The following is a 13,345-nucleotide window of genomic DNA, read 5'->3' as shown; positions in this document are numbered from 1 at the left end:
GCAGAGGTTAGAGCTGGGGTACAGCAGGTGAGGGCAGGGCCAGCTGGCTCTCGGGTGGAAAAGCTCTCCATGCCTGTCTTAACACCTGCCTAACTGGTCCAGCAGAAAGTGGTTTTGAAAGATGGAGGATGCATTGGGAATTTGGAGGGCTGTTTGCAAAGCAGCCCCTTGGCAGGGCCAGGAGCAGGGGCTGTTACTCGGGGCTTGCTGAGCCAATGTGTCAGAGCCTGTCCTAGACCAAAGACTCAGCCTCGTTTCTCTCTTTCTTCTCTTACAGATTTCTCCAACCAAGTCAATTCCACGTCCCTGAACTCTCCCACGAGCCGGGGGCCCATGGCCACCCCATCCCTCCATCCATCCATCGGGCCAGGCATCGGCTCCTCGCTGGGCTCCCCGGGCCAGCTCCACTCGCCCATCAGCACCCTGAGCTCGCCCATCAATGGCATGGGACCTCCCTTCTCCGTCATCAGCTCCCCCATGGGCCCGCACTCAATGTCCGTCCCCTCCACCCCCAGCCTGGGATTTGGCACCAGCAGCCCTCAGGTAAGGGGGAGGTGATGGGGCCATCACTGCTGCCTCTTTAGCTGGGGAGAAGCCACCTCCATGGGTTCCTGGTCCAGAGCAGCCTCACAGGCTGCACTGGCCCTGCAAGCACAGGGAGATAAACCCCATAGTGGACGGCTGCCAAAAGGTGGCAAAAAAAAGCAGAAGCCTGAGGGGGAAGCTGAGCAGGAGGCATCCTGCTCCCCTGGCCAGAGCTGAGTGTCTGCAGCCACCTTTGGGGCTGTCCTGAGCGAGCTACGGGGGACCAGCACAACCAGATCACACCATCTCTCATCACTTGTCTCCTCCAGTCCTGCCCTGTGCATCCCCAGGCTGAGGGTGAAAGTTTCAGGGCACAGGGACTACCCTGGTGTCCCCTGGGGCCTGGCACAGCTCTGGCAGGAGCCGGAGCCACCCGAGGTCTTGTCTGCACCCCGTGCTTCTCTCCTGAGCGGTCCTGTCCCCTCCCTGGGTACCAGCACATCCCCTCCAGTCCCCATAGTGTGTGCCAGCGTGTCCCCTGCCCCTCGCCCACGGGGCTGCTTTCTCCCGGCAGGGGAAGGACTGGTGTTGGCTGCCTGAAGATTATGTAAAAAACCCCTAACCCAGCGAGATAAGCTCTTTTTAAAAATAGCAAGATGGAGGCGCTGAGCAGCCCCTGCCACCTGTTGCTGGCTGCTCGCACGGTGTATGTTTAGTAAAAGGGCAGATTAAGGAATTGGCCACCACCTGCCACTCGCTGCAGGTTTATTTATTCCAGGCCCTCTCTGGGAGTCGAGCACCTGCCAGCACCTTTATTTTTAAATATTGGCTTGATTTATTTCCAGAGATAACAGGTCTTTCTACCCGAGGTTGGAAAGGGGTTGTGCTGAGTCCTGTCTCCGGGGACATCCTCCTGCTGGCTTGAGTTGCAGCAGCTTTGCTTGCCTTTTGATGGGCTTCTCCCATGAGGGATGTGGCTCGTGACCCTCGTGACCCAGTGCAGCCAGGTCTGGCCAGGTCCTACTCCCTGGAGATAGAGTAGGCTGAACATGTCTTCTCCCATCCCATGGCTGAGGGAAGGGGAACTGAAACGGTGCCTGGGAACCAGCAGCCAGAGCAAAATTAGCAGTGAGAGCACCGACATGGTGGGGAAGGAGTGGGAAGGGGGATGTGAAGCAACGCAGGGGTGAGCCACAAGCCGGGCAGGAAGGAGGGAAGGGGCCGTGCACCCCCAGCTTCATTTGCAAGGCGTGATTTGCTCTGGGGACCAGCGAGCCAGGGGAACTGAAATAAAGCACAGCCACGGGCAGAAAGGGGAATTGAGAGCATGGTCAGGTGGTGCTGGGGAGCAAGGAGGCAGCGCCGTGGCTCTAGCCCTCTCAGTCCTTTGCTCAGGAACTCGTCTGAAGTGGTTTTCCTAGAGGTGACAGTTACAAGGTCTTTAGCCTAATGGCTCCTGCCATCTGTTCCCTGTCTGGGTGCTTTAGGTCCTCTTCCCCATCCCTGCAGTGGATGGAGGTGCCTACCTGGAGGAGAAGGACCCATGGAGGAGGGGGAGGAGGAGGAGGAGGGGAAGAGGGAAGGAGGAGGGTGCCGGGTGGGTGCTTGAAGGGGAGCACAGCCCCCTGCTCCACTGCACCGCTCGGCAAAGCACTGGGGGTAATGAGGCGTGTGGCTCCCGTTGCCGGGTGGGGATGGCACTGATGGAAGGTGGTTTGAATCAGATGGCAGATGCCACTTGCCATCAGGCCATGCCTCGTCGCCTCTGGAAAGCCAGCAGAGCAGAAGGGCACAGGGCGGGTGAGGTGCAGCGGGTCCTGTGGGGTGGGTCCCCTCTGCCCCAGCTCCTGCTGGCACTGCTGTGGGAAGGAGCCAGCAGGCTCCTGAAAGCTGGAGCACTTTCCCCCTCCTGTTTGGTCCAGCAGAGGCAAAGAGCCAGCAGCCCTTGGCACCAGTGCTGGAGGATGTTCAGAGCTCTCCCAGCGCCCTCCCTCTGGCACTGGGCACTTTCTGGGACCTCACACTGCTTCTTCCAAACATAGCTCCAAAATCAGAGCACAAGGCAGGGTGTCCTGTCACAGGGTCCCAGACCCCTTGAGGAGGGGATGCTGGTGCTGAGCTGGGCAGGGTGTGAGATGTGGGGGGCAGGAGCTGGCTGAAAGCAGGGGTGTTGGACAAGGTCTCAGCCAGACCAGGAGGCTGGACCCAGCAGCTCTGCTGCTTACTGGGGTTTAACACATATTTAAGCCCTCTTACCTAAAGATTCTGGGGTAAAAAAAAAGGAAAATAAGCAGGATTTTCTGTAAGAACTGAACGGGAGGGAGTTTCCACGTGGCTGGCAGGGTTGTGCAGTGCCAGCAGCCACTCAGGGCATCACTGCCAACAGACTGGGGTGCCTGGGGCCGAGCGGGGAAGAGATCAGACACAGGATTAGGCTTTTCCAGAGCTGCTCTCTGCCTTTGCACAGTGCTCTTTGTGAGGGTGTCTGGGGGACTGGAGAAGGGTTGGGTTTTTTTTGCTTTGGACGGGAGGAGAAATAAAGCTCTGCTTGCCAGAAGGGAAAGGATTTGGTTCCTGGTGCAATGAACTGAACAGGGAAGGGAGAGGAGCCGAGGAGTCCCAGTGACACTGGGGAAGCGGAGCAACAGTTCTCCACTTGCTGAGCTGGGGTTGTCTTGTCAAGGCAGGGGGGCTGCTGCCTCCCTGCCTTCCTCCTCCCTGCCTTCCTCCTCCCTGCCTGCCTCCTCCCTGCCTGCCTCCTCCCTGCCTGCCTCCTCCCTGCCTGCCTCCTCCCTGCCTGCACGTGCTGCCGGTTTCGGGAGGGGAAGGCGTGGGGCGCCGGGGCGGTGTGGGAACCTCAGACTGCACGTGGTGCCTGTGCTGAGGTTTCGGGCTGGAGCTGTGAGAGGAACCAATGACTTCCCCCAGCCCAGCCCAGCCCAGGGCTGACTCAGCTCCCTGGGGTGTCCTGCTGATGCACAGGGTGGTGGAGAGCAGTGGGACCCCCCAGTCATGTGGGCTGGTGCAAGAATGACCCCATCTTCGTCTGCCATCATCGCTCCCAGATGCTCTTGGGGGACTCCATAGAGTGCTGGGGCTGGGGAAGGTGGTGGCAAAAGGCATCCTCAGCAGGATGCTGATGGCTTCTGCCCTTGCTCCCATGGGGCAGTGGCTGATGGCACTGCACGGCACGAGCTGTAGCCACCCCCTGCACCTGGCAAATGGCTCCATTTCCCAAAAAGTGCACTGGGAGGAATTGCTGGTGACCCTGAAGCTGTGGAGGGATGTGTGGCTGCAGTGCCAGAAGCCTCTGCTCGCAGTGTGTCACAGAGAGGCTCTGCTTTGGGGACCTGCAGATCCCAAAGAGAGATGCTGCTGCCTGGGAACCTGCTTGTCCCTCCCCTTGGCCCCGGCACAGCAGAACTGAGCAGCAGCTAAATCCCAGGAGCGTCTCCCTGGGCAGCACCAGGTCCCGGCTGCTTTTCATTCATCAGCTGGCACAGGCAGGGCAGGAGAGGGAAGCAGATCCATCACATTTCTCTAGGGTGGGTTTACCTTGCTCTGTTCTGTGGTTATCAGTCATCTGCCTGCCAAATATTCCCCACCAGCCTAGAGAGTTTAAAGCCAGAAGAACGGCTGTGCTTCTCTAATTGACAGATCACAAGCCCTGGGACTTCCTTGAATTAATTTGTGACGAGTACAATTGCTGAGTGTCTCTATTAGGGAAGAGAAACACAAGAAACCGAAGCACAAATCCTGTGTATCTAACCTGGATTTAGAAGTTGGCAGGGACAGAGGTTGTGCAACAGTCCCTGGCAGGCTGTTCCCCAGGAGGACAGCCGCTCTGTTCCTGGCCAGTGCTGCATCCCGAGCTGTCCCAGCCTGGCTTCTCTGTCCACCCCCACCCTCCAAGCTGCCCTGGGTTGCACAGGGTTGCTCTGAGCCTCTTTCTGCCTTATCAAGATGGGTTGTGCTTACATCTCAATGCCTTAGTTTCTGTCTGTGCATGGGGGATAACAGCCCTGCCATGCTGCACAGGGTGATGTGGGAACCAGCCCACGCATTTTTCACTCAATACCAGTGCCACGGGGCCATGTCAGCACCCAAATTCCACCCAATTCTCCTCTTTCTCCACCGACTTTCAGGGACTGAGCTGGCTGGGGAGGCAAGGAGAAGCATGTGGAGAGGGTGCTGGAAGTTGCGGAGGAGTGTCCCACCCAAGCAGCTCTGAAAGCCAGGCCTCAGCATCTGGGTTCTATTTATTTGCCATGAAGCTTTCCTTTGGAGAGATAATGCTAAAAGAATATCTATAAATTGCAGAGCTAAAGCATGAGTGTCCTGGCCTTCATCATCCGTGCAGGCACTCGCTCCCAGCTCAGCTCTCCCACGAGCCATCGCTGTGAATCATCTTCCCTGCTCCACATCCCGAGGCGACATGAAGCCAGGGTGGCTTGTGAGCACCTGGCCATGGGGCTGTTCTGTGGGCCTGGGTCTGGGGATGCAGGAGGAACTCGCCTTCCCCTTCAATCATGCAGGAGCATCCTTCATGGGGTGGGTGGTGTGAGCCCCGTGTGGTTCCTGGTATTGCACGGGGGACCGGTTGTGTCCCTGCTCCCTCTGCCCTGAAGCTAGCAGTGAGCCCTGGTGGCATCCTGCTGCCAGCCCAGAGCCCCCCCTTCCTTTAATTGGGATAGCACATGAGCCTTTGGTGTCTGGACTCCTGTTCTTAAATCGTCCTCTTGGTTCAGCCTTGTGGATGGGTGATTTAAGCGGCAGTTGTCCCGTTAGAAGCTTGTCCCCTGCTTGGTCCTCCTGCCCCCTGTCTGAGTGACATGAGCCATGGTGCAGAGCTGGCTCAGCCCTGCATCACCTTGGCTCCCCAGTGAATGCTGTGCTTCTGTCTTGACAGCTCAACTCGCCCATGAACCCCGTCAGCAGCAGCTCAGAAGACATTAAGCCACCCCTGGGGCTCAATGGAGTCCTCAAAGTGCCAGCACATCCCTCAGGAACGATGGCCTCCTTCACCAAGCACATATGTGCCATCTGCGGGGACAGATCTTCAGGTAAGGCTGGTGTCTGCCGTGGGAATGGGCTCGCAGTGGCATGTGGGTCCCCTGGGAGATTGTGGCCTGGGAGCTCCCCAGCTCCCTGCAGCACAGTGAGCACAGGCTGGAACTGTCCATCAGGTGATGAAAAATTCCTTCTTGACCATCCATCTCCAGCCCATCTGGCCTGGGACAGGCTCTGACCCAAGCCAGGAGACCCGAGGTGTCTGCTGAGTGGTGGGGTTATATCCCCAGCCCTGCCACGGGCAGTGCAGCCACACAGAAGACAAGGCAATAATGAGTGTCTGTCTCTCTGCCCATCCTTTGAGCCGCAGGGGTCTTGTCACATAGCACCAGATATAAAGATGTGCTTCACACAGAGTCCCTCCACTTGTGGAGGGTGAAGATGTGCTAATTCCCTTTATTCTCATGGTGTTCTAAAAGCTTTTTGCTCTGTGAGTGCCTCGTTGGTGGAGTCCTCAGGGACGCCTCCTATGCTGATCAGGCTCCAGGCCTGGAAGAGGAGGTTGGCCATGTGGTGCAGAGCAGATTGAGTCCCACGGCTGGCATGGAGAGTCCTGATGGGTCACAGGGGATCACCATGAGCCTTTCCTGGGTATAAGGCAGATTGTAGCCCATGGAGGGCATCCTGGAGGACAAGTCAAGGCAAAGCCAGTGCTCTTCAGCTCTTGCTCACAGCTCTGAGAAACCTCTGCCTCCCCCAGACTTAGCCAGGAGAGACCCTGAGAAGACCTGATGGTCTTTGTGGGGAGGGAGAGCGAAGAGTGGGGGAGCTGGGGTCACCCAGGACACTCATCAGTGCTTTTAACCCGAGTCACGTCCCCCCCTGCAGGTAAACATTACGGGGTTTACAGCTGTGAGGGCTGCAAAGGCTTCTTCAAGCGCACGGTGCGGAAGGACCTCACCTACACCTGCCGCGACAACAAGGACTGCTTGATCGACAAGCGCCAGCGCAACCGCTGCCAGTACTGCCGCTACCAGAAGTGTCTTGCTATGGGGATGAAGCGAGAAGGTAAGGCAGAGACAACCCAGCCTGAGCACCCATGAGTGCTGCAGGCACCTTTTCTTCGTTAGGAGTCTCCAGCAGGCCTGTTGGCAACGTGGCAGCACCATGAGCACCAGAGCCAGCATGAGCCTCACCAAGGGCTGCCTGTGCTGGGGTGCCAAAAATGGTATGTGTCTTGTTGAAGTTTTGCTTTTGTGCCACTGCCAAGGCCTCCAAAACAGGGCAAAGTCCCAGCATGTTACCTGGATGATGGATGGGTGCACATCAGGAAATGAGCCAGTGCCCAGAGGCACCAGGCACAGCACCAGGGAGCAGGGGGGCAGTGAAAACAGGCAGTGCTTGTGAGGTGGTTTGCTGCCCTAGAGCTTGCACTCCCTGTTCAGCATTGGCTGCCAAATGTTGGGATAACTCCTTCCAGAGTTCCATAAAACAGAGGTTGAGAGCTGTCAGGATTGAATGTGTTTTGGGTGACAAGTGCTGCCACTGGGTCTGACCTTTCTTTCTTCATGCAACATGGGATGTTGCATCCTGGAGAACTGGAGCTGTGCAGGGGACATCGGCTAATTTCTAAAAACTGTACCTTGGAGCCATGGCCATGGAGCAGTTGCAGAGTCTCCTAGCTCCTCGTGTACTGACCGTTCCTTGCCTCCTGTCTTTCTTGTCTGGTTTGCATCATTTCCAGCTTGGTGGGAAGGAGAAAAGCTTTAGTCTGAAAGGGGGAGATAAAGGCTTTCAGGAAATGCCTCTGAAGAGAAGTGGTGCAGTGCCTGCGTGGGGCTGTGTGTGCCAGGGGCTGGCATTGCCCTTGCTGCCTGGCAGGTGGGCAGTCCAACAGGGTGTGCTGGATCCCATGGGAGATGTGGGGCAGGAGGAGGAAATGGAGAGAGGAGGGTCTCATCTTCAGCCCCAGCAGACTCAAGTGACTAGAAAGAAGCCTCCTGTGTATTTAGCAGCAGCACGTGCTTCTCAAGGGAGAAATGCAGGTGTAGGTAGATGTGGAGCATCCCATGACCCTGACATTGCCTCCAGAGCCTTGCATGGGCAGCTGGAGACTCAGACCCCCAAGAACATCTCAGCCAAAAGGCAACCCCAGCAGAAATGCTCTAACTCTGGAGCCTGCACTTACATCCCATAACCAGGTACTTGCTTCGTACCTACCGCTAATGGTGATTGCAAGGGCAGCTCCAGTAAAATTACAGGTCCATTAATTAACTTCTAAATGGTGGCAGAATTCCCCAGGGAGCACGTACAGTATGAGGACTCTATTAATTCATCTTGATTAACATTATCACAATGAATACCAAATGAATTCATAACGATCAGCCAATTATTTAAAAGTGTGACAGATGGGATCGTGGTAACTCTAGAAGTGCACTCAGGCAGTGCTGGCTGATCTTCTGATGCTGGCACTGCATGAGGAGAGCTTCAAAGAGGGGCAGAGAGCTGATGCCTTGGCTGTCAGTAAATGTTTGGGGTATGATCCCTCCCCTGCAGCCCAACTAAAGCTCTCTCTGGTTATAAGCCTAACTTGGAGGGTTTGAAGATCTCCTGGCATTGTCCGACACCTGAAAGTGAGAAGTTGGATCTCACTAAGCTTTGGTTTTGAGCAGCTCTTGAGTTTCTCATGTGATACTCACCTCATCTGTCAGAAAAAGTTCTCCTTCCCATTGCATCCATCCCAGCTCACTGCTGCTGCCCATCCCCTTTGCCAACCAGAGCCTTGTCCCTAAGCCAGTCCTGCTGCCTCCACACCACTTCTGTTTTGGGGAACAGTTTTGGGCTAAGTCCTGCATTGCTGTTTTCTTTTGCCTAAATACCCACTTACAACATAGCTGGCTTTTTATCCTCTAGTGTAAACTGTTGCATCTTTTAAGTAACAGAGCCAGTGTAATGGGCCTTGTTTCCCTAAAAAATACCTCACTCTGGAGATGTAGTTTATAGCTACAGACATAGCAGATTCCTACTGTGGAGGTATCTCTCCTGTAGCCCAAAGGTATTTGTATGTCACAGAAGTCGAGTAAACCCATCAAAATTAAGTACTGTAGCTCTGGTAGGAAAATAGCTTTTAAAGACATCCTGTGTGGTGGCTGTGGCTTGCAGAGGGGTGCTGGGAAGACGAGAGGAGAGGGTCACATTTGTTCCCAAAAACCTGAGCTGGAAGGGTACAAGGAAAGGGTGTCTTGTGTTGCTGAGAAGTTAGCTGAAAGGAGTGAAATCAACAGTGCCTCTTGGGCAGCTGATGGAGCTGTGGAAGGCTTTGATCCTGACACTTGAAGAGTCTCCAGGTGAACATGCCAAGAGTAAATCTGGAGGGACGGACCTTGACCATGTGTTCTGGGGAGGAGCCTGGCCCATGGAGGAGGAAGGCAGGGGTGGCTGTGGGCTACTGCTGGAAGGACAAGGGCTCAGGGCTATGAGGCTTTGCTTTTGCAATCAGGTATCTGGGATTTTGCTTTAAATGGGGAAGAGCTTGCAGAAGCAGAAGATTCCTTCTGGTGTGTGCATCCCTTATTGCTGCTTCCTTTTAAAAACATCTAAGATAGATCCTGACTCTGTGTCCGAGGTGAATGAGCCTCATGGACTCTGAGATACTGCAGCTATAATAAATAAGCAACCGGGAGCATTTTTTCCCCCTATGATTTACTGCCAGCTGTGTGAGGCTTTGCTTTTTATACTGTCTCCCACTAAATACCGGATAGTCAACAAAATGAAGATACCATCAGGGATCTTGACTAATGCAGGGATTATTATTGTGGGGGTGGCTGTTTACATCCAGAAGCATAACTTTCTGTTTGATCTGGTACTCATTAGGGTCTAAGGTGCCTGTGGATCAGCAGCCGTGTATTTTAAAGGGGAAAAAGTGGAAGCTGCCTTGGAGTTAAGAGAGTCGAAGGTCTTGTGAGGAGCTGGGAGTAAACACCGAGGGGCTTGGGGTAAAGGGGTCTTCCCTGCGCTGCCGTTTGCTGGGGTTCACTTTGGAGGTGGAGGGGGTGATTGGAGACTCCAAACTCCCAGGCCTGGTGTTGCAGCACGTCTGTATCTTGCGCGCCGAGGTCCGGGCCCCATCGTCGCTGGCAGCGCTGCCGGATCGCGCAGCGAGCAGGAAATACCAGCGAGGAGCCCTTTCCCAGGCTCCCGCCGCCCGCCCTGGGACGGCTCGCAGGGAGCTGACGTTGGGAACCAGCACAGCCTGGCCCCGCTCCATCTGCAGCCTCTCTCCTTCCCCCAGCCCTGCTTCCAGTGGCTCCTCACCCGAGCCAGGTTGTCTCCACTGGTGCAGCTGGAGCCGGTAGCCCTGGCGCTGCACAGGGTTCGATGCTGAACGGGTGAAATGGATGTTGATGCATCTCTGCCTGGAAAGCTGGGAGCCCAGCTGGAGCCCAGAAGGCCATCCTCCCCCAGCAGCTGTGCCTCAGGCTTCATAACTGGCCCCCGAGATCGTTCCTACATCCAGGTGCAGATGCCCTAACAGCGGTGGCCTGGGAACAGTGTGGCTGCATCAGCCTCCATGACATGATCCAGAGCTGTGCTCTGAGGATCCAGGACATCTGTCCAGTTCCATGCCTGATCCCTGACTTCAAGGCTTCATTCAGCTTCACAGCCTGAGATAACTCTTCCACTTCCCTTGTGTTTGAGGGCTGGTTTTCCCCCTCTTGCTTGCACTGCCGTCAAGCTGAGTGATTGAACCTGGGAGGGTTTTGCCTGCAGCATCGTCTGCAGCTCCCACATCTCCACATGTCCTGGTCGAGCTGCTCAGATAAATCACTTAGTCCATAGGGATCAAAGTTTCCCCCTGTTTTAACCCAGGGTGACTTGGAGCTCAGCTCCTGCACTACCACAGCAATCACTGAGCCGTGCCTGACCCCCCCACCATGGCTGTGCAGCCCCCTGAACCCCCTGGGGCCACCCCTGCTCCTGGAGCATCTCTCAGGACCAACAGGAGCAAGAGTAGCCTGGGGAGAAAGAGCAGGAATTCAGGTCTCCAACCTGCTGTCCAAGTGACTGTAAAAGCAGGCAAGTGGCCATAGCCCAGTGAAGGGGCAGAGTTCAAGAGCACGGGTATTTTTAGTAATAATTTTGGAATGGAAAATGTCTTTCAGCTTAATGAGCTTGTTTCTTATATCCTTTCAAAGTGTTGCTCCTTAATCCAGCTGGTTAAATGATTCTGGGCTTGTTCTTTGTTTTTAAGGATACTCTTAGGTTGAGAAAAAGGGTTTGGTTTATAATTTTCTCTCACTGCTTTAGCAACATTGCATGTCTGCTTATACTTTGCAGTGTCCAGCTTTGGAGGGTGAGGTGATCTAGCCAGTTCTGCTGTTGTTTTCCCAAGCTGTTCCCCATGTGGATTGACTTTTTCACACCCATTTCACTGAAGTTACAGTATTTTTTTTATCATCACGGCTGTAGTTTGTCTGTCTTAAAAAAAAAAAATGCTGTGTTCATTTGACACCTTAGGGAACATGCCACCATTTCTTGCTTAGATCTCAGCTTTTGAGGTTGTTTGCAGCATTAGAAAGCTGCATCTTTGGAAAAAAGGAAAAGAAAAAGAGGCACTTGAAAGCCAAGCAGAAGAAACACCATCTGAATTAGTTTCCTCAGCTCTCGTGGCATTTTTGGTATAAACAGGTACCTCAGGCATAAGCACTTCAAGATGCTGATGATACACAGCTAAGATGTAGCATCATAAAAGGCAGCAGAGCCTAATAAATTCCACTGCTGGTGAAACAGAAATCCCCAATAACCCTCCACCCAGCACTTCATAAATGAAGCAGCTACCCACTTGTAGGCTCAGAGGAGACTGAGCAGGTTTGGATCTTGAAGGCCACTAGAGCCCCTGGGCTCTCCAGAAGGAGGGTGGTGTGCCCTGGTGATCCAGGGGCACGTCCTCAAAATGCTTCCAGGTTGTAGTGGTCTGGAAAGGATCACAGTCCTTGTGTGCCTTGTGCATCCCTGTGTCTGCCAAGGAATGGCAAGGAGCAAAGAGGGTGAAGCTGGGAGAGGATCAGAGAGTGCTAAGAAGAACAGGAGAGCCAAGGCCAAAAAGGCACCTTCTGTTCATCCACAGTTTTCCCACTGCCCAAGCCCTGGGCTGAGCATCAGGGCCTGCCCCCACAGTGCTGAGCTCCCCGTGCCCAAGGGCTCCAGACCTGGATCTGTCCCCCAGAGAAAAACCCCATTCAGTCCATTTTTGGTGGGAGTGAGTTATTCTTCCCTCTCCTCCCCCCTGAAGAGAAACAAACCCCAGCTAGTCACCCATGCTATTGTTCCTGGAAGGATGGATTTTCATCTCAGAAACAAACGCTCATCTGTGTTAAGTGGGTAAGTGGTAATTAGGAGCTGCTGTAGCCTCCAGCTCTCTCCCAGCAAACAAACAAGCCTGCGATGCTCCTGCCCACGGGGCTCTCAGCCTCTGCCTCGGTGGAAAATCCTGTCCCCCTTGTGCCTCTTCCTGCCCTTGTTAACATTCCTTGGGCACAAGCACTGGTGCCCACAGAGTGTGGCAGTGCCCGTGGTGGATGGCTGTGCCAAGTGGGGGGCCCAGTTGCAAGCACCTGTGTTGGATCTACAACCAGGCTTTAAAACCAGAGCGTGCTCTTGATGGCTGTCTTTTTTTTGTTGGTTTTTTCTTTAATCTAATTAGGCTGCAGATCACAGCATCAGGTTTCTCTCCACAAGCCCAAGGCTTAAAAAAGAAAGAAGTTTTGTCAGAGGATTGGGATTCTGGGGTGTTCAGACATCTCAAAGAGCAGGGACTTGGTGACAAAGCTCATTACTTAACTGCAGCCACCCACCCTGCTTGGTTTGGGCACCTGAGTGAGGTTGGTTGCTCACTTTGCAATGGGCTCAAGCCTTCTTATGTAGCCATCAGATGCTGCACCACGAGCAAGGGAAAGGTGTCCTGTGCTGATGTGCACACCAGCAGAGGGTGGATCTTGGCCCTCAGACCCAGGCAACTGAGGCTCATCTGAAATCCACCGGATGAGACACTTTGATTCTTAAAGAGAGAGAGGTCACCTAGAAGTGGTCTTGACACATGGGGCTCCATATCTTGCTGTACCGTGGCCTGGGGACGTGCAGATGGGCTGGAGAAGTGCGAGATGAAAAATGACAGCAAGTGGCCTTAGGCAACTACAGGCCAAATCAAGCAGAATGACACGAGAGAGTCTTCACCAGGTGCCATGGAAAACACAGGCTTCTGTCCTTGGCTCGGCTGAGACATAGCTGGGGGAGGTGGGGCTGCCTCTCAGAGCTCTTTGGCTACAACATCTTTTTTTCTCCTCAAGTGGATTGCAAGCTTTAAATGCTTCCCTTCTGTTAAGGAAATCAAACTAGAAAACCTCTCAACTGTACGAGTCTCCTTGAAGAAAAACGAAAACATTGGCACAGCCATCACCACAGAGCAGAGAGTGGAGAAACTCAGCTTTGGAAACGCGGCGCGGCAGAAGGGGCTGGTGTAAGGACAGCCTGGGACTGCTTTGCCTTGCAGGAGAGGCTGTTCTGGGTTGCAGCAGGCAATCTGCCTGGCTTGCCTCCTGCATGATAGATGAAGCCACCCACACCACTGATCAAAGACTGTGTCACCCTCGTGGCCAGTAAAATCAGCATGGTTTGGAATAGCACAGTCCTTGAAGTGGATCTTCTCAAGCACCTGCAGCCTGAGCGGTGAGGTGGAAGGACAAAGACATGGGCTTCTACCTCCATGGCTTCCCCACATCCCTCCATCTATCCCTCCCTCCATCCATCCATC

At 54.4% G+C, this 13,345-nt stretch overlaps 1 protein-coding gene across 1 annotated transcript in view; it reads left to right on the top strand.

Annotated features, from left to right (window-relative positions):
* Positions 1–279: 279 nt before the first annotated feature.
* RXRA (retinoid X receptor, alpha) overlaps positions 280–13,345 on the top strand; it is a 36,576-nt gene continuing 23,510 nt past the window's right edge. Inside the window, exons 1-3 of the mRNA XM_009998857.1 lie at positions 280–543; positions 5,435–5,588; positions 6,424–6,603. Coding sequence (XP_009997159.1) covers positions 334–543; positions 5,435–5,588; positions 6,424–6,603 — 544 coding nt within the window. The 5' untranslated portion in view covers positions 280–333. The remainder of the gene's footprint in view (positions 544–5,434; positions 5,589–6,423; positions 6,604–13,345) is intronic.

This window comes from Chaetura pelagica, unplaced genomic scaffold (genome assembly GCF_000747805.2).
Source record: "Chaetura pelagica isolate M959 unplaced genomic scaffold, ChaPel_1.0 scaffold405, whole genome shotgun sequence".
NCBI lineage: Eukaryota > Metazoa > Chordata > Aves > Apodiformes > Apodidae > Chaetura > Chaetura pelagica.
Note: the sequence above shows the minus strand (reverse complement) of the source record. Positions and strands in the feature narration are given on the sequence as shown.